The sequence below is a fragment of the Drosophila ficusphila genome, unplaced genomic scaffold (genome assembly GCF_018152265.1).
Source record: "Drosophila ficusphila isolate 14025-0441.05 unplaced genomic scaffold, ASM1815226v1 contig_412, whole genome shotgun sequence".
Taxonomy (NCBI): domain Eukaryota; kingdom Metazoa; phylum Arthropoda; class Insecta; order Diptera; family Drosophilidae; genus Drosophila; species Drosophila ficusphila.
The window spans coordinates 579,732-604,385 of record NW_025064326.1 but is presented as its reverse complement, the minus strand read 5'-3'; the positions used below and the strand labels follow the sequence as shown (position 1 = coordinate 604,385).

The window sequence follows — 24,654 nt, the reverse complement described above, 5'->3', positions numbered from 1 at the left end:
TTTCGTTCCCTTTTTGCTGTTTAATGAGACGAATGCACAGAAATTTATGATCCGGTAAGCAGGCGCAGTTTTGTTCAGCATTCAAATCTGGCATCCGCATAGGCGGCCCCTCCCCCCAAAAGGTACAGTTAGAGCGGCCCACCTGATTGATTGATGGCAATTGACGGCGCTGTCCGCCGCGGAGTGATCACAATTCGACTAACGAGAGGCCCACTGGGGGCAAACGTCATAAATCCACTAATAAACGGCGACCACAGCTCGCCGTGTGGCAGCAACCACAGCAAATAAATTTGTCCGAAGAAATGAAGAAATGAAGCCACAAAAAGGAATTGCAGCCGTAAAGGTAAAGTCGAAATGCGGGGACGAGAGCCCCCAATATGCATAAATAAGAGTTTAAGTAAGAGAACTCGGGACGATTCGACACCCCAAACTTGTGGCAAACACTGAGCACAACAGTTACTTTTCCATCTCAGCCGCAGCGTCGATCGAAACAGAGAGAAAAATAATGTTGAAATATTATATACTTCTTAAATACAAAGACTTTATTGATGTACCGCAAATGGAAATCAGAAAAACACTTTTTCAAACTAAGAGCAGTTTTCCCAGTGCATAATTGCTCGTTCAATTTGCCAAGTCGAAAAGAAGTTAACGCTCGACACGAGACTTTTGCAACTTCATGCCACATAAACCATAAGGAAAGCAGGCTCTGAGATTCCGGGCTGCAACTTTTTCCGCGACTCTGGCGAATTCTCCCTGGCCAAATTAAAATGTTCTTTCAACTACGAACTTTCGACGATAAATTGAATTGAACAACAAAAGGCGAAGGCTGGCCGAGAGGGGGCTATCCGCCTGCGGGGATCCGAGAGTTCGATGCGAATCCCTGGTTCCCTGGATCTCTGGATCGCTGGATCGCTGGATCGCTGGATCGCTGGATCGCTGGATCTCTGGATCTTTGGACCTGGTCAAAGACATTTGTCATGTCATTTGTGGCGGGGCAGGAAGTGGCATATGGAGGAAACCGAGAACCGAAGAGGAGGAGGATCCCTGCCAGAAAGGATGAGTTTATCGATTCGCCGCGCAGGAAGGGAATCTCTTGAGGAGTTTGAGGAGTTCCAGGGTGTCACAAATTCGCACTGGAGAAAGGTGGGGGGCTGGGAGATCGGGGTCGCCATCCCCAAACGCGTTATCGCTTCACAAATTAACAATCAGCGGCAATAAAAGTTCTGCGTTTGTTTATGGCGAGCCCGAAATGCGCGGGGCTGGGCTCAGAAATCCAGATGAAGAGGCGTCCGATCCTCCAGCCCGAGTTATCCTTATCAGGGGCCATTCGCTGCCCTTAACAAATTCAATTAAGCATTTTAATATCCGAGGCCACGGAGGTGTTGCACTCCGGACACTGAAATATTAACTTGATTTAATTTATGATTTGCCCGCCAGTGGCAGGAAGTCGATGCGGTAAATTATGGCACTTCGGGGCAAGCCGAGAAACCCAGAAACGAAGTGGGTCAAAGTTGGAGAAGCCAAGAGCTGCGGGTCTCGATTCCCCAGTGGGTTGCAAAAGGGTCCGCTATGATTGCAGAGAAAGAAAATGCTGGCGCTTTAGACACTTTAAGAAACCTTGAAGAACCTGTGACTAACTAAAGGGTTAGGTCTTCTTAAGTGACATACTATATATTAAAATCAAACGAAATAACACAAAGTAGATTATCTATTTGAAGAGTGATTGCTCTGACATTTTTCCTGAGTGTAAGGATGTCAATTACCTCCCTGCCTTAGGGGAAGTTCTGCTGGTCGCCGACTTTCCTCGAGGGCACTTACGGCGGAGAAGAAGGTGGGGCTGGGAGGAGATTTGGCCCGAGTCCCGTGCCCATTTTTTCAGCAATTTGCCTTTTGCTCCCTTGCAAATTGCAACTGCAATTACATGAATTTCGGGGCTCTACAGTTATTCCCGGCTCGGTTTTGCCTTTTTTACCTTTCGACACGTTCTGTCCGCTTTCAATCAGTAATTTCTGGACCATTGCCTCTTGGTTATGGCTCTTAATCAATAACTGTGTGGATCTGCCCCGCTGCCCCTTCTGCTTGTTCCCTGGGCCCTCGCGTTGTCGCGACAGCCCATCAATATGCAACAATGTTGCAGAGTTGCCGGTTTTATTGAGGCGGCGGCACCCTGAGAAATGAGCTCATGCGATGATATCTCCCAGCTGACAATGATTTCTGGCGCTTTCTTCGGTGCTACACATCCGAGAAGGGCCCAAAAACCAAAAAGCACTTGAAAAGGTGGACAATACCCGAAGATCTGTTTGATTTATGCTCGGTCAGTATTTCGTCGGTAGCCGGCCGAGATAAACACTTCCCATGAGGGCACTCAAATCGACTAATCGCGGCAATTTTTTAGCAGTCGCCGGTTTTGAGTTGTGTCGTTTTTGGTCTTTGCATAAGTCGCCTAATAATCGGGCATAATTCATTATTTATGTGTGGCTCTGGCCCAAACATAGATATCTGATAGATCTTTAGATCTCTGGCCACCACCGACAAAGTGCCAACAAGAGTGACGAGAGACAAAAGACCAGACAAGCCAATGACTGTTTAAAAATTCACAAAAATTATCGTTTATATCTCGCCGAGTGGTTGTGTTTGTTGCTGTTCGAGGTCCGCTTTTCACATATCATTTTGGCATTAACTTCTCTTCACGCACACGTCGATCGGGCCGAGTTATAAAAATGATTGACAATTTAATTTGCAAGCCAAAAACTCTTGTGGGGATTTATGAAATACTTGGCTTTGTATGGGCCGTGTTCTACACACAAAAATATGCAAATCCGTTTGGCCATAATCATCATCATCGCCAGCATTCAGCATTCAGCAACAATGGGCCTGATTCGATGTTATGAATGTTGGGCAACCCACACGAGGAATTCTCTTTTTTTGGACCACGAGCTGGTCAAGCAGAGAGTTTCTTTTGCAGAGTGTGCACTTGACGAAAAAGGTGGTTCAATATTAGTTCAATTGAACTCTAATTGTGAACGATTTGCACAGGGCTTTCTTCGCCAACCTCGTGGCAGGAAAATGAGGAACAGATTCGGAGATCTGCAGAGTGGGCAGCTCTCCGTCGGTGACGACAAATGAGGCGGGAGACAAAAGACAGGAGACAGAAGACAGAAGACGGAAGACAGAAGGCAGGAGACAGGAGACAGTAGACAGCAGATAGAGAATGCAGACTGCGGGCTGCAGGCTGCAGGTTCGCGGGCTACAGGCTACAAGCTACGGAGAATGGCAGAAGGGAGCCCGAGAAGACTGGCCGAGATGCACGTATGCAGATTGCCGGCCATTCCGAAGCTCGGCGAAAAAAGAAGGCAGGAAGGAGACAAATCCCCAGCTGGGCCACAATGCTTGGGATCAAGCTGGGTCGGGATTTGGGATTGGGATTTGGATTGGGACTGCGACTGGGATCGGAGAACGCTCTGCGCTGCGGCTCCGGCCCAGGCTCGCGTTGAGCTCCCCTTTTTATTTGTCTCTGAAATCTTGTTTGCTTAAAAGTAAAAATAATTAACTAATTAAAATTGTGGGCCCGCTTGTTGCGGGCTGGCTACATTAGGGCCAAATAAGCTGCCAGCCTCGGCTTCTGATTTTCCTTTTTTCGCTGGTAAATACTTTTACAGGCTGGAACGATATGCAAAAGCTATCGACGGAGCATCCCCTGCCGGGACTCTCCAGCTCGGGAGACCTGGCTTTTGGCTGGCTTTCGACTGGGGCCTGGACTCTGGGCCTTGTAAGCTGTTGATATGCTCATTTAGAACCGCACGTTTTTTCCCCAGAAGTTGTTAAGAGTCTCTTGGCTCTCGGAGGGGCGGAGCGATTGCACTGATTGCCATTCGCATGCAGATGAGCCGGGGAAGAATCGGGGACCGAAGACAGCCACGAGCACACGTGGCTTGACCCCAGACTTTGGCAGCTCGTCTCTGCGCGGACTTTGACTTCCACTTCGGCCCATCAATCAACACACTTTCGGTTTTTTGCTCAGTCTGTCCCACCAGCGAAAAGCCCATAAAGTGCTAGTGGAGCTCATCTGGCGTATTGATTTTAGCCGACGAGTCAGCTGGGCCTAATGGACAGCGAGACGAGTTAATTGTTTGAGCCGGGTTAGCACTTGACTCCCAGTTGAGTTTGTCTTTGCTTCCTCGTCAAAAACGGAGGTGGAAAATGTGAGAAGGGAAGCAGATTGAAACTGGCCGACCGGGGATAAAATAAGTTGAAGGAATTCTTAAGCGTCAGAGGATTCAATCTGATGCAGATTGTAAGCCATATTCGACCTCTTCAAGTTTTTCAAACACAAATCCATTACTGGGTTGTAAATTATTCAGGCTATAACTTGTTTAAATGCCTAACTTGACGTAATTCGTTTTACGACTGCAGCTGTTATTATGGTATTGAAATAAATATAAATATTATATTCATACTCGTATATAATCGTTCTTCATTTTATATAAACGTTATGTATCAATGCAAATAAATCCCAGCATTCTGTGTTCCCTGTGAAATCAGACCTTCTTCGGATAGTGAACGCTCAATATTTATAAGTCGATCACTTCCCGCACCACCCTGTTAAGCCTCTTCTCCAGAACAGGAGGAGCAGCCTCCTCGAATTCTTCACCTTGGCATCGGCCCCAGAATCGCGCATGTGCTTTTCCCGGCTGTCTCCGTGACTTGGAGGAGCTGTCTCGGCTCTCGTCTCTCGTCTCTCTGCACTCCTCCGACTCTGCGATCCCCCACTTTCTCCCCCGCCCCTCCCGCGGAAGACCCGGCTCAGAGCTTTGAGCTCTTGGCGGCTATGCAAATGCAGTAGCCAATGCCCTCGGGTTGTTGTGATGTGTGCGCGCGCGTTGAGCATTTCGGATTCCACCATCTCCTTCCCCGCCCCCATTCTCTCGCCCCCCTCTCTCTCTCTCCCTCGTGCGCTTTAATTGCACGTTTAAAGGCAGCCACAGAAGCGGTATTTACTAAATATGGCCACAGAGGCAGCCACAGGAGCAGGGGATCACTGCGAGAAGTCGGGGCTTGAAAGTATGCATAATCCTGCCATCCCCAAAAATCTCACTCATCAAACGAATGACTAAATGAGCAGTTTTCATTTATCTTTCTTTTGGAAGCCTGTTCAATATGCCAGGTATTCAAGGTACCTTTTTTGTTTTTCTCAGTGCACCGCCTTGGTCAGTGGCATCCACAGTATTGCACGCGCGTCTGGCTGCCTGTTGTCGCGTTTGGCCCGCAAATTGATGCACATTTGATGCGGCGACGTCGCGGGTTCGCTGGGTCCTTCTCCTCCTCACTCATGTATGCAATATGAAAGCTCTTTCTTCGCGCTGCCCCCTCTTGCCACCCCACTTAACACTCCCCACTCCCCGCTGCTTCCGACATCCTTGCAGCCTATCAGTTAAGGTTTATTGATGTTTTGATAGAGATCAGCGCTCTCGGCGATTTTCGCCGTGTTCTTCTTGCCGTTCAGTGGATCGCTCAGTGGATCGGCGATTTTCCGGCGGTGGGTTCGCGGTGGCGGTGGCTTCCTTGTGGTGTTTGTTATGGGCCAGGAGAGGCGATTATCTCCCGATGCTTAACTTGGCCCGCGAAATTGTGTCAAAAATTATGTTGTCGTGTGACGGCGAACGGCCATTCAAGGCTCTTATCTCGGGCTCCCCTCGCAACTTAATTAAAATATTAACACTGGCGCAAGAAGAAGACGGAAAGTGGGTTCTTGGCCATGTGGTTGGCGTATATTATGGAATCGAGCCAGGGGAAAAAACAAAAATCGTATTCAGTAAAAAACCGGCTACGGCCATGATTTTCCAACCATTTTGTCTTGGCCAGAGAGATAAAAAAGTGTTCGAGAGAGAGAGCGAGAGACAGAGAGGGAGAGAGATCTGGCCAAAACTATTTCGCTGGAAACCGCTGAATTTCTGAATGGCAGCGACTTGAGATACATTCGCCGCACGGCGAATTCGAGGTGAGTTTCTGCAGTTCTCTCTGCGTTTCTCTCCGGGTTGGCATTTATGGAATGTGAGCGCTCAAAAATGCGTTAAAGGTGTTTATAAAATTAAAATTGTGCAAAACAAGTCGCGTAAGCTCCGAGGGAGAGAAAATAATCTCCGGAGAATAAGAGAGAAGACCCCTCTCGCGCTCTCTCTCTTTCTCTCTCTCTATATATATCTCTGAGAAAAACCAAGAGATATGGCCGCATAAAAGGGCATCGCATCGGTGTTTAGAAAAAAGTGAATCGAGCCGAGAGACAAAGAAAATTGGTGCACACTGAGCGCCGCATACGCAATCAAGGAAAGGTGGAAAAAAGGTGGGCATGGTGGGGGAAGGGGGCTCCTGGGGGCGGGGAACCTGCCACTCGCACCCTCCGCCAGCGGAAAACCAGTTTGTGCGGAGCGTTTGTGCATTAGAGGAGCGACCACATAACTTGGCCAAATAGGCAGATCGTGTTCCCTTCGGGAGCCCCCTGAAAGGCCTCCCCTGCCCCAAGCCCACCCCCTGGCAACACAGCTTTGTAATTGTGGGAGCCACCCGAAAAAGAGATTTACCTACCATAGATTAGCCAAACAATGCGAAATTACAACACCCAAGAACACGCGGAGAAAATGCGAAAAGTGAAACTGCGACATCAAAATTAAGCAGCTTATTTGTATCATGCCTTGCATTATAATTTAGGATGATCAAAAAAAGTTATTCTAAATAAATTAGTGATTCCCCAACTCCCGCTTAAGTATTCCCATGCCGGAAATGTTGGGAGGTATTTTCTCTCACTGCAGCAGAAATAACATCTAATTTCGGTGCTCAGCCAACTTATAGTCCGCACTTACTGCGAACTTGTTGGCAGTCCGAGGTTCCAGCTGCCAATCTTTTGGCTTTCGTTTCGGATGGTTAGGGGGATCGCAGAGCGGGCGGAATGGCTTAGGAATCTGCGAGTGCAGTTCCCACATTCCCTCACTCTCCCTTTCTCTGTCTCTGTCGCTCCCCCATGTAATTGCCTGTAATTTAGTGTGTAACTGCAATGGAAACAACAAATCTAAGATGACAACAACCACACGACGAGCAAATTATGTTGTCGTTCTCTACTTCTTTTCCGCTGGAATGGCCAAAATGGGACTCCAAATTGGGCGGAGGAGTTAAGCTAAGGGTGAGTAATGGGGAAGGGGAGGAGCGGGTGCCGCATTTCTGGGTTATTTTGTTTTTCTCCTCTTGTAATTTGCATAATGAGATTTTAATTTTAACGCTCGCATAATATTTTCAAATGGGACGAGCAGCGGCCCTCTGCCACTCCCACTTGGACGCAAGTTCGTTGCCTAAGTCTTTTGTTTCGTGGCCCGAATTAAAGTGTAATTTGGTTAGCCATTAGTTGGTCGGGGTCGCGAGAGTCGACGACGGAGGAGAGTCGGAACGGCGGCATTTGATCGCCACTAATTAAATAGAGTTTCCGCTTCTTCGGCTAGAAAATAATACAGTGGCAGTGAGGGCAACAACAGCTGCCTGGAATGGCCAAGAACCGAAAGGCGTGGCCGGGAAAGGCTGAAAGGGAAGAAAGAGGGAAGATCCTCATCAATGTACCAGAATGTGGCCAAAAAGGTTGAGAAAGGGTGGGGGTTAGAATCACAATAGATCGTTTATGATCTTAAACTTAAGAAGCCGCAGTTATAAAAGTCTTTTCTTCGCCCGTTTGCTGCATCACAAATAAGACTGCAAAATGCTGAACAAATTCGTTGAGACCCCTCTTTTTGATCTCCTGATTCCCCACAGTTTCTCCTTCAATTATCTTCGATAATTGCAAATTCCTCTGATCCGATGCAAACTTCTGCGCCGGGCAATGACGAGCAGCTGGCAAAGTATTTCGGCTTCTCACTAAAAGCGAGTGGCAGTTATGCCAAAGAGTGCTCTCTTCTGGACTTCGGGGATTTGAAAACTTTGGGCAACTATTTGTGGCTTTTGTTTTTAGAATTATTTGCTTTTTCGGACAGCAACTCCCCTCCCTGACTGATATTCGTATGTGATTCTTTCAACGACTTTTTTCCGTTGCTCGTTTTTAATTTGCTTTAGTTGCGGCCATAAAAAATTTGCTGGAAGTCTGGCCCTTTGGCCAGAGCTTCTTGTTTCCCTTTTTCTCATTTCGTTGTTTTTTCATATACCAAATTCCAATTTTGAGTTTTTTCGAGTTTGGGTTGGGTTTTCGGGTCTGGGTCTTTTATTGTCTTCACGACCACAGACTGGCTTCAATATGCGGCCGAAAAACAAGATGATCGGGCAGCGGGGACAGCGGGCATCTGAATTTAGTTTCTAGGGCCTCCACTTCGGACGCATTTTATGATTATTGAGCTCCCAAATCGCACCAGATACCGAAAGATCCCTTAGTACGGACGGCTATCCATCTCTTTCTCAATTCTTTAGATTGCCGAGTTCAGACCTCATCATTTCAGTTTCGGTTTCTGTTATTTTATTTTTGCGTGAGCCAATTATGAGTTTTGTATATCGCATTATGTTCGTTTGTGGTTACTTTTTTACTTTTCCTCCATTGTAATTAGGGAAACGTGACTTTTTGTCAGATTTCATCAAATCTCTTCGCTGTCGAGAATTGGCGTTGTTATTCCAACTTATTGTTGCTTTGTTTCTCCATCCCGGTGCCCGTTAATTTGGTCCCTCTCACGTTGTTGTACTTTTAATGAGATTTGATTTGATTCGATTTGATTTGATTCGCCTTGATTTGCGGAAACCATCAGTTGAGCTTAAATTAGCCCTTACCTTAGATCTGCCTAGGAGTTGACATTTCAGACCGAATTTTACTTTGTATTAAAGGTGAATCACAAAGCTGCTGCATGAATCACTATTTATTTTTTTTTTTTTTTGGCTATAATGAAGTTTTCTGAACAAACTATGCTACCTAGAAAATTAAAATACATTTGTTTTTAGCATCCTCAAATGCAACTCTAATGGATTCATAGTCAAGGGTATTCTGTTCTTCGAAGCGTTTTCTCTATCTTTTTATTGTAAACAATGGTCTGAGTCGAAACTCGTGTTGTTGTTATATTGCTGGGAAGTTTGGAATCGCGGCTACATTTTCAGTCAGTCGGTCGCGGGTTTTTTTTCCGCTGCGATGTCGGTTTGTTTTTTCGTTGTTTTCCGAGAGACAAGAGAGGTCACATTTGATAGTCTGAACAAAATCTTGTCGACGTCTCGAGACGCTCTTGTATCTAGTGTTCGGCCCCAAAGAAGAATGGCTGATAGCCGCCGAAGAGGAAAGAGCGGACAAAATGCCTTCGTTAAGCGCTGGAAACAGTTTTAGGCCTTGTCTCTCCGTTGTTGATGTTTTTTCAAAGTTTTTTCCCTATTTTTCGGGCTGCCCATTTTGTTTTTGTGAGCGGAGAAAAATGTTATAAAAATGTAATTACCCGATGATGAATGGATTAACTACAAAAGAGTGAGAAGCCTGCATTGCTCGGGGTGAGCGGATAAGGCGGTGGTCGGGGGCTTTGGGTGGTGTTCGTGGAGTTTTTGTTGCCTCAAAGAAGTTACAATACTGAAAGAATAACAATCAACTTTGGGGATACCCTCACCAAATTATTTATCGACTTTCAATGCTTTCTAAATCACTTAATTTCAGAGTGATAACAGCTCGAGTGGAACCATAAGCCAAACAATTCTTTCCGAGATCACAAACCTCATCATAAATCGTGTATACCCTGCGAACCCTACTGCAACTCGTGGCATGCACCGCTGCCATTCGGGCCTCCCGTTCCCCTCACGATTCCCTACGGATATCGAAGTCAATGTTTGAGGTCCGATGTCTGATGTCTAACGTCCGCCGTCCGCCGTCCGTCGTCTGATGTCCGATGTCCGACTGACTGATCTGACTGGGAGCGGGTAATTGATGCATGAGATTAGTTTTGGGGCCCAAGTACGTGGAAAATCCATAAGTGACGCTCGTTGTGTGGATTCGAGGCAGTTGGCGAGACAAACGTTTTAATGACCCACCGGGAAGTGGGTCAGCTTGGGAAACGGGAGTTGGATGGTGCGGACGGTACCAGCTAATGACTCACCTTGAGTATGCACCTGCCCACGGGCTCGTTCTCGGCGACGGAAACGTTGTAGAAGCTCTGGTCGAAGATGGGCTCGTTGTCGTTCACGTCGTGGATGGTCACCAGCACGGTGGCGCTGGAGGAGAGCGGCGGGACGCCTCCGTCCCTGGCCACGACCGTGAGCTGCGGCACCGGCTCCGTCTCGCAGTCGATGTGCGACCGGGTGGTGATCAGGCCCGTCTGGGGGTCGATCTGGAACCACTGGGCGTGCGTCTCGGGGGTCTCGGCCAGGGAGTAGCTGAGGGCCGAGTTCAGGCCCTCGTCGCGGTCGTGGGCCAGGACCTGCAGCACCGAGGTGCCCGGGTCGGCCACCTCCATCACGTTGGCGTGGTACAGCTCCTGCTCGAACTCCGGCGGGTTGTCGTTGACGTCGGTGATGCGCAGGAAGATCGACTTGGCGGCGTGCAGGGGCGGCGTTCCCTTGTCGGTGGCCACCACGCTGAGCGTGTAGTTGGAGACCATCTCCCGGTCCAGCGGCAGGTTGACTATCACCAGGTAGATGCTGTTGTCCCGGGTGGCCAGCGCGAAGTGTCCGTCCCCGCCGTTCAGGGTGACGTTCACGTTGGCGTACTCCGCCTTCGAGTCCGGGTCGTGCACCGATATCCTGGCCACGAACTCCCCCGGCTGCGCGGACTCCGAGATCTTCGGGGAGGCGTCGTCGCTGAGGAAGATCACGTTGATGGTGGGCTGGTTGTCGTTCACATCGGTGACCCTGATAGACACAAAGGCCGTCGTCTCCAGCGGCTGTTCGCCGTGGTCCTTGGCCACCACCACCAGTTCGTGCAGCTCCTTGGTCTCGAAGTCCAGGGCCTTGTTGATGTAGATGGCCCCTGTCCGGGGGTCGATGCGGAACATCTGCTCCTTGTCGCTCTGCCGCCTGTTGATGGCGTACTCCACCAGGCCGTTCTCGTCGGCGTCCGTGTCCGAGGCGTAGACCTGGAGGACACTCGTGCCCACGGTGGCGTTCTCCGGAACGGTGGCGAAGTACCGGCTCTGGTTGAAGATCGGCTGGTTGTCGTTCACGTCCTGGATGGTGATGTTGACGGTCATGAATCCCCGCAGCGGGGGACTCCCGCCGTCGAGGGCTTCGATCAGGAGGCTGTAGCCCGGCGTGGTCTCCCTGTCCAGGAAGCCGCTGATCTGCAGGTCCAAGTAGAGCACGCCATCCCGCTCCCTGTGCGAGGAGAGCCTGAAGGCGTCGTTCACGTTCCCCGAAACGATGTTGTACTTCTGGGTGTTGTAGGGCTCCAGGTCGAGGTCCCTGGCCGGGAGCAGGGTCCTCTTCACCTCCCGGGGCGTGTTCTCCGGGAACTCGATGTGCATCGAGGGTTGCGGGAACGTGGGGGCGTTGTCGTTCTCATCCTTCACCGTGACCACCACCCGGATGTTGCGGCCACTCAGGGGAATGGCCACCAGGCTGTAGGAGGCCCGCGCCTCCCGGTCCAGTTTCACCTTGGTGCGGATCTCCCCCGTGGCCCGGTCTATGGCCAGATCCGTCTCCACTCCCGCCTCCGCCACGATTATGTACGGAGGCCCACTGTCGATCCCGTCGAAGTCCCCTATGTAGCCGATCTGGTGGTCCACGGCCACGCCCTCGAAGACCTCCAGCCTGCGCTCCCGCTCCTTGTCACTGGAGGCGGCCAGGGAGGACCCCGCGAGCAGGATCACCATGAGGCAGAGTAAGCTGCTCCTCAGCATGTGCGAAGGATGCAGGGCGGGGGGCGAAGATCTCGATTTGCTGATGGAGCATCTCCGGCATCGATGGAACATTGTGAAGTCCTTCGGCTGGTGACTCCCAGCGGACGTCCTCGTCATCGTTTTCCTGGCGGCGCCGGTTCCAAAGCGGCTTTCGTGGTTCGAGAATCCTCTCTGGGTGGGAGAACTCTAAAAGGAGCTAAGAGCGCCCTTGGCGGAGGTTGCCTCCTTCCAACTTGGCCATGGCAAATCTGAAACGGAATTAACAAAAGGTTAGTGAAAGATATTGATATCGTTTCTCTACTTGTTCGTCTTTATAGAATTTCATAGAGTAAGCCCTAAACTAATCCGCACTCCTTCCATCACTTCACTTTGTGGCAGTGTAATAGTGACAAATGTGCTGACCACGGTCACCGCCCACACTTGAAGCTTCGGGCCTAGACAAAAGCCAGCCTAAGAACCCCCAAGAGAAGGCCCATAGTCGCGGCTAATAGACTGATAACTGCCCCAATGCGCTTAGCTCTGCCCGATGACTGCTGCAATGACCACGGTGGGAATGGAGGGAATGGACAGAATGGAGGGAGTGGAGGGGCTTACGCACGGCGGAGGCATTTCCATTTGGCCATTTGGGGGAATTTGAAATGCTAATAGACGGCCAAGAAGATCAGGAATGAAGACAAAAGACCCAGACACGGACGAGTCGGAGTCGATTCTACCTGCGTGCGAAAGGTTCAAAGGCTAAAAGGGTCTCTCGGTTTGCTTGGGCCTCTGCCAACTGGTTCTGGTTTGGGCTTCGATGAATTATGGCTGGCACACACAAACAGACGCACACACACACACACACACACACATTCCGAGGGAAATCGAAGAGACCATTCCTCCGACTCAGAACTAATGCCATGTGGCTGGAATCGGACTCGAAACGGGAATGCTTCGAAGTCCGAGCAATTCGTGGCGAACAATTTAGTTAACAAGGCCATGACTAACACTTTTTTGAGTGGCCAAAACAACATTTGTTTCCACTGCAATTCGGAGAGATGTTTCTCGCGCGATAAGCGAAAATAACGAAGGGAGGCGAACAATATATAAAATTATGATTATTATTTTGGGAATGCCTTAGAAACCCCGGTTCGTGATCAGATAGAGATCTTACAACTGCTAACTCTTGGGAACTCGGCCCAGATGATCCTGTTCGATCATAAAACCGAATAAGTGAGTCTCGGGAAACGAAGAGATCAAACTGGGCGTTAGAAGACTGACGGATTCTTCCCCTTCACTCGACTGACAGACACCATCCTCCTCCGGAGAAAGAGAGACTTCTGCGGAGAAATTAGCCAGCTCCAACTGCAGGCTCCGCCTTTCATGTCCACCGGGAGATGCCGCTGCCATTAGGCCTCTAATAACTTTATAATGATCATGTCCCTTCCTTCGCAGACTGAGGCGTAATTTAATAAACTGCAACGGGGCCTCCATCAAGTCGCCGAGGAGCCCGTTGGACCCGAACTCTGTGATACGCAAATTACCCCAGGAGAAACGGACACGAAGGCGGGGGGGCGGGGAGTGAGCCGCCGTTGCGGAAACGTCAGTTTGATTTGCACTTGTCATAAGTTTAGATGAACTGCTAATACCCGAACACATTAGAAAGCCCGTGGAGCGTTGCCCGATCCCTGGCGCCCCAGTTGGACAGTCCCGTCCATCCGTCCGATCCGCAGATCTCGGGTCGCCGAGCGTCCGACTTGAGTGCCAGCTGGCGGTCGGCAGGCCGCCTTGCGTGTGGCTGCACCTGAGAACTGAGAACTGGGAGCTGGGAGCTCAGATCTGAGATCCGTTGCAAGTGGCAGAGTGGCTGAGTGGCAGGGTGGACGAGGCAAGAGGGCTGTGGGAATGGCCAGTGGACGGGGCAAGATAGAGGCCTGCACGGCGAGAAAAGAGGTGCAAGAAGGCAAAGCTCTAACCATAGATCGACTGCTCATCAAGAACGCAAATGCCCCTCCTACCCAATGGAAAATTACTCCAGTTCGGGAGTACTTTTCTCTCTGTGTGCTAATAAATGGGTATCTCGGTTCTGTGCACTCTGGCGGCATCTAATATCGAATGACAATGTTGTAATTATATTTGTGGTTCCACTTCTTTGCTGGGGTTCCAGGGAGTTCCTAACAATTTCACGTTGCCAGCCCAGGTTTGGTCATTAAGAATTATGCTTTTTCCCGGGAGAATTTAATTTTTTTGTTTCTGTTTCGTTTTCCGTTGTTTTTACGAGCGCACAAAAGCTCGTAAACGTACCAAAAAAAAAGGAGAAATAAACAATCAGAAACAAAAACAGAGCGGCATCAATAAAACCTAGTTAATAGCAAATAAAAGCAACAACAAATACCCATAACCCCGCAGAGCGGCATAAAACATACACAATCATAACAATAACAGCGTAAACTTTACGGCCCAACTAATTAGGCTGGCGAATGGGAAAAGGAGAATAGGAGATTCAAGGAGGAGGAACGCGGAGGATCGCTTGAAATCCAGAGATGTTGTAGCCAGAAAGCTACTGAGCTGCAAAGGAGGATCCTGTTCGATACTATGTACAGGCTGAAATCGGCTGGAGAAATACGAATGGGAATGGTCTGGCTTGAAACTAATTTATTCAGTTTCCAAAATATTTTGGCGGCTCTCACAAAACTGGGGGCTTAGTCCCCCATTCCGGCGATCAAATGAAGCCGCAGAATCGGTAGCCGGAAGAAGTGTTTTGCCAACGCTTAATCACTGGCCAAACAACGGGCAACTAAAAAAATAAAGCTCTTTGGAGACTTCATTAACATGCACATTACACATGTAGCCGAGATTTTCTACTCGAACAATTAAAAAGAGTCAAAGAAGAAAATCAACTTGTTTGGGCCGAGGTTGTTGTTGCCGCGGTTCCGCTTGTGATTTAACTGCAAATTATGCAAAGTTGTTGTCTAAAACCAGAGGCTAAGTAGGTGGTAAGTAGACGCTTTAGAGCGTGTTTAATTAAATGTTGAGTAATTTATGAAAACTGGAGGGGCGGAGTGGGGAGTGGGTTTGTACTGCAGGCCCGCCAGCTAATAAGTTATTTCTAATGGCTTTCTAATTGTCCGACACACACGAGACGGCGGCCGTAAACAGTGAAACTTTAATTGTCCGCATATTAATCGAACTCATTTAGATGCAAATCCGAGAGATCCGACCGCCCGGATCCGCGATCTTCGAGATCCCCGAGATCCACGAGAGACTCGAGGCCAACCAAGCGCGACAGAGATCCAAAACTGCGAAAGCGTGAAGTAAACACGAGAGTTTTTCTGCTAGGAAAAGTGCGAAAATGCAAGTGAAACCGAGCTGCAAAAGTCATTCTCGTTTTCATTACGATTTCTGTTTCCATTTCGTGTTTGCCTTGTTGTTTCATTTATTGAGTTTCGCTTTTCGAAAAGGGCCTTGGCCAGCGTATCAAGCCAGTTTGACACTCTTAATTTGCCAGACGGAAAGGATTCCCGATTCCTGTGAGAAATCGCATAATGAGCGCTAATTAGTGGCAAGTCTCAGCAGAAAACTCAGACGAAGATGAAATGCAGTGGTTATATCTTATCGCAGTCGCGACAGCGGCAACATCTCAAAGTTGACGAAGGGAGCGCCTTCCTTACAATTGTGTAACTCTAAAACAGCTATGATAGCTGCAATGCAAATTAATGAAACATACTTAAAAGACAGAATATGGAGTAACCTTGGATTGCAGTTCTGCGTTACAATTATGGGAAATTAATAGTTTTACTGCGGCACCGGAAGCCATAACATTATCTTCTCGCTGACTCAGATGCCCAGCTTTGTTTAAGTAGTCGAAAGCATTTAGCAATAATTGTCATGGCCGAGTGTGTTTTTGGCCATTGTTTGGCGCGTTTTATGGTCGCAATTAAGGCATATGGCCAAGGCGCTTCTCTAACACTAATCCCCGATCCCCCGGTTCATTAACCCCCGTCGTAAAACACACAAATATTTCTCAATCAGCAGCCGATCCGATTTCGATGGGCAGCCAAATGTGTAGCGTTCCGTTCCCGCTTATCTCGAGTCGTTTTATTTCTGGTTCTATAACGAAGGTTGATCAATAAAACAAATCAACTTATGTAGGCAACATGTTTATGGGTCCGAAAAGAGTGTGAAAACTTAATACGAATATCCGATTCAAAGAGAAAATGTTTGCTTATCGACCTCATCAATAATTATCAAATAAAGGAAATTGTTTTTAGAGTTTGATAACATAAATTGACTTAAAATATAAACATGTGTATCGCAAAACCTGAATATCTGATTCTCCTCAAGACTTATGTTCAAGAATTTAAATTTATTTATTCTGCTGAGACTGATTAATGGCATTCCGAACTTAATCTCGATTTAATGATGTTTACCCGTGCAATATCACGGCTAGCACTAGTGGGCAATAAAGCCAAGCCAGAACGTTAGATTGGCCATCGCAGAATGCTCAAATTAAGATGGTTTATTGTTCAGCAAGTATGTATGGCCACCAAGCATGAGATGGAAACTACAACCTGTTCCATTCTTATCCCAGCAAAGAAGTGTCTTATTCCAGCGACGGACGATGAACATATTCGCCGACTAATCACAGGCCGAGTCACATTCGAATGTCCGCGGTGCCAACTTGCATGAGGCTCAACAAAGAAATTAGCGCGAGGAAAGCCCCTTCTCCCCTTTGGGAGCGGGTGTTTCTAGCAGGTGCGTGTCTTCCCACACACAGGGGAAAACTGGTGGTAACTTATCACGCCAGCTTTTCAAGTTCAAGGCTCCAAAAAAACTTAAGGCTGTTCCCTAAAGCGAATGATGCAATAAATTACTGGGCTGAATTCATGATAAGAATTATGAAGAAATCATATAGCTTAAGAAAATCAAATGAGAAGGGGAGAACCATAAAATTATTTCTTTGAGTGCCCGCCACGAACACGTCTAACGTAATTTTCTCGGCACATCGAGCTGGACGTGTGTGGTCCGCTCTGATGGCTTTTCCTCCGCACACACGCGAAAATAGATTAAAGCGTAATCTTTGTTTGTACAGCGCTAAGCATTGCGGCAATTAGTGGGGAAAAGGGGAGAGCCGGCGGACACCGAAGCAATTTAAAGCGCATTAAACTGCGTTTTGCAAGTTTGTGTCCTAAGTCTTCCGTTTGCGCGCCCGCACCTTTGGCCGCACACCTGCCGCCTAGAGATAAAACGAACAGAACCTCGAGACCATGCCCGTTAGGTCTGATAAAGCAAATATTCGGAGGGGCGGGGTACGAAAACACACACACAAAATGGGAAATGAGAAGTATATTTCACTTTGCTCTCCCTTCTCTCGGCTCAACTTTGAACTCGGCGGTCTTTTGTTTTCCGTTCAGGGTTTTCAGCTAACTCGGGGGAAGTGTAAATTAAGGACCATAAAAAGTGGCCCTAATGTCCGACTGCTCTGGCTTTTAGCAGCATGAAAATTGAAAAAGGCCCCCCGGTCTTAGATTCGTAATAATTTAACAACGCACAGAAATTTAATTGGAATGGCATTAAAAAACCCGAGCACGCCTCGAACTTCCTCCACGAATAGTCAATTATAAAATAGTTTCATGCTGTTACTGAGAACTCACTATTTTTGGGAAATGGACTTACTGTGCTTATGTCGAGAGATTGACAGATTGAAAAATTTAGAAAAACGATTGGTTTATTTTTATGAAATACTTTGCTATGTGTCATTGTCAAATTGAAATGTACAGCAAGATCTATTTAACCAGCACTCTCTATCTCCAATTGACTTCGAATTTTATTTTTCTGTGTACAACTTGCTATTGTCATAGCTGCCTGAATTTGAGTGGAGGTTTTCCTGGAATCACAGTTGGGCGACACTTTGCGCACATTTCCAATTCCTTCACGTGTTACTCCGTATCGACCGAGATTAGAGATCGATCGAGCCTCAATCGTCGTCGCTTGGCGATGTGTAAAACAGGTAGAAGAAAATTCAACCACACCAACGCCAAGAACACCGACTCTGTTTGTTTTTCCACATTTTCCCCGAGAGCGGACAAAAAGAGGCGAAGATGAAAAAGAGGAATACTCGAACAGCGGGCAAAGAAACGGAATACAAAGTGGGGAACGAGAGGCAGAAACACACAGAAATAGATGGAAATGGAGGCACCCAAGAGGAGGCGGTTCACAGAGAGTAGAATGTGTGTTTTCCTCCTCTGCAAACCCCTTTCTTCTTTGCGTTCGATTACCAATTTGACTATTTCAAGTTGTTTTCGCTCCTGTTTCATCCACACACAAAAGGAAAACATCTAATTAGGCTCCGCCCGAACTGAAACTTTCCAAATTATGGGTGTTTACCTCATATTTCTGAGGCCTTTTTACGGTTCGTTGGTACCCACTAATTTTCTAAACTTTGTATAGATAATGGTCTCTACTTGTTTGCAGATTTCCAATTACATTGATTTCGGGACTTTTTTTTATAAAATCTTTAGTGCTAAAAATTTTAGCTGAGGGATTCCGAGTTAAACTGATATCTTTTATTAATTTAGAATCAATACGTTATTTTCTTATTTTTTCCTTAATTTATAACTGTGTTCTTTGGATGTTGTCCAGTTTTAGTGGTGCTATATAATTTGGGTGGTACTTTTCATCTTTTCTCTTACATTTTGTGGCCTTTCTTAGCTGCGGCGCTGCTGCTTTTAAAGCGCTGAAATGCTACGGCTGTTGCCAATATATTTTACCAAACGCGCAAGCGGCAGCAACAAAAAAAGCAAGGCGAAAACCCGCTGCCACAAACACAATGTTGTTGTATCTTTAGCCACACGGCCGAAGCGAGCCAAAAAGAACTCGTTTGACTTGTTGAACAATATTTCTTTTCGCCTTTTACTCCGCGTATTTGTTGTGCTGCTGCTGTTTTGTTTGAGTATTCGCTGTTGGCTTTTCTCAGCCACTTTTTCGAAACACACACTTTGCTTTTTGCGGAAATTTAAGGAAATTGTATTATCAAACGATTATCACCAAACTTTTCACACGCGGCGAAAAAGCAGCGGCGACGACAACGGCGACGGCGACAGAAAACGGTGACGAAAACAAAAATAAACCGCGGCGAACAGAGATTTTCAGGGGCTGCAATAGTCGATCCAACTTCAATTTGTCTGCACAGCACTTGGGTATTAACTTGGACACTCTTTCGTATATTGCTACTATATTTACTGGTATTATAGCCAGATTCTGGGAAAGCAAACCGAATTCCGACGGCGACACGAGGAGAACGCGACTGAGAAACGGATTTTCCCTGCTCGCTCCGATTCTCCAATGCGGCTGCGAAGAAAACACACGAAAGACTGACGAGCAGCGAAGACCGGAGACTGGAGCCGGGCTCTCTCCCCAGGATGCCCGAAACCCACCTCGAAACCCACCTGTGGGCAAGAGATCGCTGTAATGAAGATGGCGAGCCGAAGGTGAGTAGTTTCTCCCCAGAGTGGTTTGGTCGGTTCGGTTCGGTTCTCCGACTCGAGAGAACGGAGAAGAATTTCAGAGGTGCACACACAATACACAAAATAAAATCGACGACAGGTCCACAATTAGCCAGGGGAGAGAACTATCTATATGTTCTCTCGATCGGCGATCGGGAGAGCCCACTATAACTGCCCCATTGTTTTTGTGGCAAGTCCAGGCTCTTGGCATGTAAATTAGCTGCTCTCTCTCACCTGAGCACAAAAACCGGTTGGCAGTCATGCTCACCTGTGTGCCAAGTTGTTGTTGCCGAGTGCAGTTGGAGTGGTGGCTCTACACAGAGAGAAAATGCTCGATAAACAAAAAAATGTTTTTTTCCAGATAACAAAATATGAAAGCAGATGCTATGCGAACTCCGCTCTTTCCGAAGACTGGGAAATTGAATACAATCGATATGCTTTAACCACCAACGCCACACTTTTGTTTTCCGTGTACGTTGGCGGAGTTACATGGGACGCAGGGTGGTGAAGTGCGGCGTTGAGTGTTTGGTATGCAGCCCCCTTTCCCCGCCCCTTCCGCTGCCCCATCCTCCGCCTCCTTCTCCTGGTTCTTCCCATTGTTTTTTGTTTTTCGGGGCCTCGAAATTAGGCAGGAGCAACAAAGTTGCGTCAACCACCAGACAATGCAAATGTTGCGTAAGTTGTAATATCCCAAAAAAAGGAAAAGGGGCACAAAAGCAGGGTATAGAGATCGCCTTATAGATACCGACTATTTTCGCCAAGATCTGCACCTAAAATTACCAAATCCATACAAAAGTAGAGTGCATTACTATAAGAGCCACTTTTCTCTTTTATTGAGATACATTTTCAATTCGTTTTCCCCACACAGCAAGGAACATTTGGCGCCTCGAGTAAAAGTTGCCGCAGCAACATCAACCAACATTCCCACCCGCTTTTTGGGGTGGGACCACCGTAGAGCAGATTCCGAGTCCGTTCCCAATTCCGCAGAACTCTCGAGCACTCGCAAATTCTGCAATTTGTCGGGAAAACGTACACGAAAAGTGCGTGCCACATCGCAGCGGAGTTGCAGCTACAGCAACAGTTGTTGCTCGTTTATCGGGAATGCTGCACGTTGGTGGCTCCAATGGCAAGTGGGAATGGGAATGGCATCGCCCTGGTGGATCGCGTCGGTTGCGGGAGGCTTACGTACCGACAATGGACAATGGTTAACCATTTGGTCATTCGCCGCTTGTCAAAACCGTAAATGACGTCGCTTAGCTGTCGGCTTGCATTTGCCACTTTTCAAATGATATGAGTTAACAGCAAGAGCAACAACGTCAGAGCAACAACAATCTTGACAGGCGCTTGAAAAGCAACGAGAGTAATGTCTGGCTGCACCGAAAGAAACCTCGGAGTGCAAACTCACTTATTTATTTATAACTTTATATTCTTAACATTACAATCGATGTTGCGTACAGAGGAGATGACTAACTGAACTATTTGTATAAAATATACATTTACATTTCAGAAGTACTATTTTTTCGTACTATATATACATAGCAATCGAGATCTCGGTTAGAGCGGATTAAGCTGGTCACTGCCGCCACCCACATGCAGACCCAGATCAGAGGCGTACTTGGATTCGCGGGGAGGGGGGCGAACAGCCGCCCGCTGCTTGCAACTCAGTTAATGGCAACGGACACAATTGAGGCTCAGCCGGAGTGAGTTGATGGATTTATGGTCGGAATCGGATGAATGAACGGATGGATACGCTGGATAATTTGCAGCAGCCATTGAAATTTAGCAGATTAGATCAACCGATCAGAGGGCATCTCCAGCTGCTTCCTGCTTTGTCAACATTTCGGGACCAGAACAGCGTACCGCTTTCAGCAATCTGAGATCGACGGCCAACATCCAGCCTTGTTGCCAAAGCCCACACACAAAACGACAAAACGAAGCGAATCGGAATCCATCATGCGAGTAATATGCAAAGTTACATAGCTGCAACATCCTAGCCGCAGAAATATGGAGGAAGAGACTGGGCTGGGCCATTCATTCGCCTTAAAATCAATAGCAACATTGTCGTTGTTGTAGCCGCTTTTCTGCTGTTGTTGTCGTCATCATCCTTGGAATCGTCATCATCAACAACTGCAAACAACATTCGCCTGTCAGCGGCAACATCATAAATTGTTGTTTAGCCACATGTTGCCGGCTGCGACTGCGATTCCGACTGAGAATGAGGCAGGGACTTCGACGTGGACTTGGAATTGGACTTGGACTCCGACTATCGTTGTTCTTTTTTTTCGGCTCCTCGTATACTCTTCCTTTACGCAGGCTCTGAACCTATGGTAATTTGTTGGTTGCATAAGTATACTTGCATTTACCAATTTCAGGTCGGTCTTTTCCCAGCTTTTACCTCACATTTTTCCAAGTAACAGCTTCTTCCTCTAAGTTATTTTATATATCCTCGCAAATTTAGGTAAATAAACTGGAGGAATTCCCTCTCTGATCTCGACCTGTCATCAGCCTCATCATCGGATCATAATTTGAATGAAGAACAGTTTTCGATACCGCAGATTCCTCCCCCCTCCCGCCGTTCTTTGGAGAGGGGATGGGGGAAATGTCAATAAATTTCACTATTTTATTTCGGTAGCCGCCGCCGTCATCGTTGTTGTCGTTGTCGCTGTCTCTCTGGCGACCACGGCGTCGTTCATTAATCTCTAAATTATGCGAATTTTTAATGAGACGCGCATTTTGTTCGATTTTTCATGCGTTCGTACGCCTCCTGATCTGAAGATTTTGTGCACTGAAAAAAATGTGGACAGAAAATAGAAATTTGGCAGTCATTAAGTAAAACAGATTTCTCCTGCTCACCAGGGATTACTTACGTTGGGGTTCAGTAGTTTTAAAACATTAAAAACAACTTATTAGGGCACAAAAGGAAAACAAATTTTTCCTGTGTAGCGACTCGCGGGTGAGAAAGGTCTCTTTCGGAGCTCGGGAGTCCCTCGACTTGTTTGGCCTTCTGTTTGAGTTTTAATTGAAATACGCTTTCGATATAGAGCCGGGCTTAGAATGGCCCGATTGGCTACCAGCTTGGCTTAGACTTCTCCGGCCAGTCGGCTGATAAGGCGGCGTTCCACTTACATGAGCCACATGATCTGCGGGCAACTTGGGTGGGTTCTCTGCCGTGCTAATGAAGTCGGACTGCTGCTCCGATCTGGTATAAATAATAGCACACGAAATTAATTCTAAGTTTTGCTAACCTTTGGCTCCGGCGCTTGCTCTTTGATCTCCGGCTGAAATCTTGCTCACGCCCTGAGAATTCGCCAAAAAAGAAGAGCCCAGTCCATAAAAGCGCCATAAAATACTAATTGACTCCAACTGGGGATTAATTCTAGCGGTGAATTTATGTTACACAACAAGCGAATTGAATACTTGCCGGTTTTATGCGAAAATTATTGAAATCCCATCGATTTGTCAATGATTTAGGAGGGGACCGCGAGGAACGCGGCTTCTCGAAGTCTGATCGATTCTTTGTCGCAGAAGTTATGTAAACGCTTCCCATAAACCAAAATTATGTATAAATTTGCGGCGTTCAGTGAGATTTCTCCGGAAACTTGAAACGGCAAATAAGCTTTTCTCGCTGGTTCATCGAACCTTCTAAATTTCTCATATACCTCGTACTAACAGACTTAAAAGGGTAAACTAAACCGGCAAGCAGCTTACAATATAGCTAAAAAATGTCAATAAAAATACATAAACTTTTAATTAGAAAAAGATTACTAGATTTTCGTTTGTACATATTAAGAATACTTTAGGGCCTCTCAAAAGATATCCTATGGTCTGGAAACTTGACTGTAGAATTTCCACCGTGCCAGCGGCTCACACACTTGGCCTCGGTTTCCACCATCTCTTTCCCCACTTTGCATTGCAAATTTCCCGCTGTCTGGGAGCAACCTGCGATCCCCTGCGTTCCGTGGGCATTATCCTTATAGAGCCGCAGATATCGGTGGCTGCTCATATGCATATGCCACTCACCGGGCAAAACCGCAGCTGAATTCGAGGCTGACCCTGCCGCATCAATAGTCAATAGGCATCAATCTCCAGCAGATCTGCAGCAGGAAAAAGCCGTGTTCCCTGTGCCAACCCCTCCCGCCGACTTCTGCCTTTTGGGGCCTGGGCTCCTCTGTGGGACTGCGGCGCGGCTATATGTTGTCGCCATTTACCAGTCCTCTGTATCTGTATCTGATGCTGGCCATCTACGCTCCTGCTGTGTCTTCCGCTTAAGTCTCAATGTCGCCTCCTCCGTGGCACGCATGTTGCAAACTGATTTCCCATATTTACTGACAACTAGACAAATTTCAGGCATAAGTCAGGCTGGAAAAACAAGGCCCAGGTCCAGTCCCTGCATTTGCATAAGTTCGCGCATTATGTCCAAAACTCGCATTTGTTCTTGGTACTGGGCTGCTGTACTTCTCCGCCGCTTTCCCCCTGCCGCTCGTGGATGCCGTGGCTGCCGCATAAATTATCGTCGGGCATTAAACAAAAGTCAATTGGGCATTCCGCGAAATTGCGGTTGCAGTTTGCAGAAAGAAAGAGAGAGTGCCGCTTGATTGGCCATGATCATGATTATGGCTACGATTACGCCTAAGACTCTCCCTCGAACAGAGAGAAAAATAATTGAGGTTCATTTGTTTGATTACCGAGAAACATCCTATTATCACATTTATAACGTTTCTTCCTTACAATCATTCGTTTATTAACATATCAGGTTTATTAAACACCATTTATTGTGTCTAATATATTTATTAGGCCAACTAATTTGCCACTGTGCAGCGCTCGTTAGATCCCGTCTGACTCGAGCCATTTCCCATCGTTTAGATGAATCGTTTTGTCCGCCATTAAATTTCCATTTCGATTTTGATTCGAGTTTTGATTAATTGCCCAAACATCAACAGTCTCGGCAACGACTTCATTAGCCCGCTGCCTCACGCCGCTGGAAGGTGGATCGCAGACAGTAGACTATAGATCGTAGATCGTAGATCGCGGAGCATACGACTGCCCGATTCTGGGATGGCATTCTAATCAGCGGGTCGCCAACAACTTTGGCTAATTAAGCTACACAATGACATCGCCCCTGTCTAACCAACTAGCCAACTCTGCTCCCGATGCTCGTTTGCTGCGTTTGCATATTAAATTTCATTGATGATCCACGGATCCGTAGAGTTGCATTTAATTTTTCATCGCAACGGGAGATTTTCACACATCGTCTGCAGGTCCCCAATCGCCGGAACATCTCCGCAGCATCTGCGTCGGTTCCACTCGACGTATGATTAATGGGCCACTATTTAATTGAGTTATTGTTGCCCTGT

The 24,654-nt window shown here is 47.3% G+C and overlaps 1 protein-coding gene across 1 annotated transcript in view; it reads right to left on the bottom strand.

Annotated features, from left to right (window-relative positions):
- The window catches only part of LOC108091490 (protein dachsous), a 73,374-nt gene extending 54,203 nt beyond the window's left edge, over positions 1-19,171 (bottom strand). The window contains exons 1-2 of the mRNA XM_017190713.1: positions 18,488-19,171; positions 10,083-12,067 (exon numbers count right to left, since the gene is read on the bottom strand). Coding sequence (XP_017046202.1) covers positions 10,083-11,936 — 1,854 coding nt within the window. The 5' untranslated portion in view covers positions 11,937-12,067; positions 18,488-19,171. The remainder of the gene's footprint in view (positions 1-10,082; positions 12,068-18,487) is intronic.
- Positions 19,172-24,654: the final 5,483 nt, after the last annotated feature.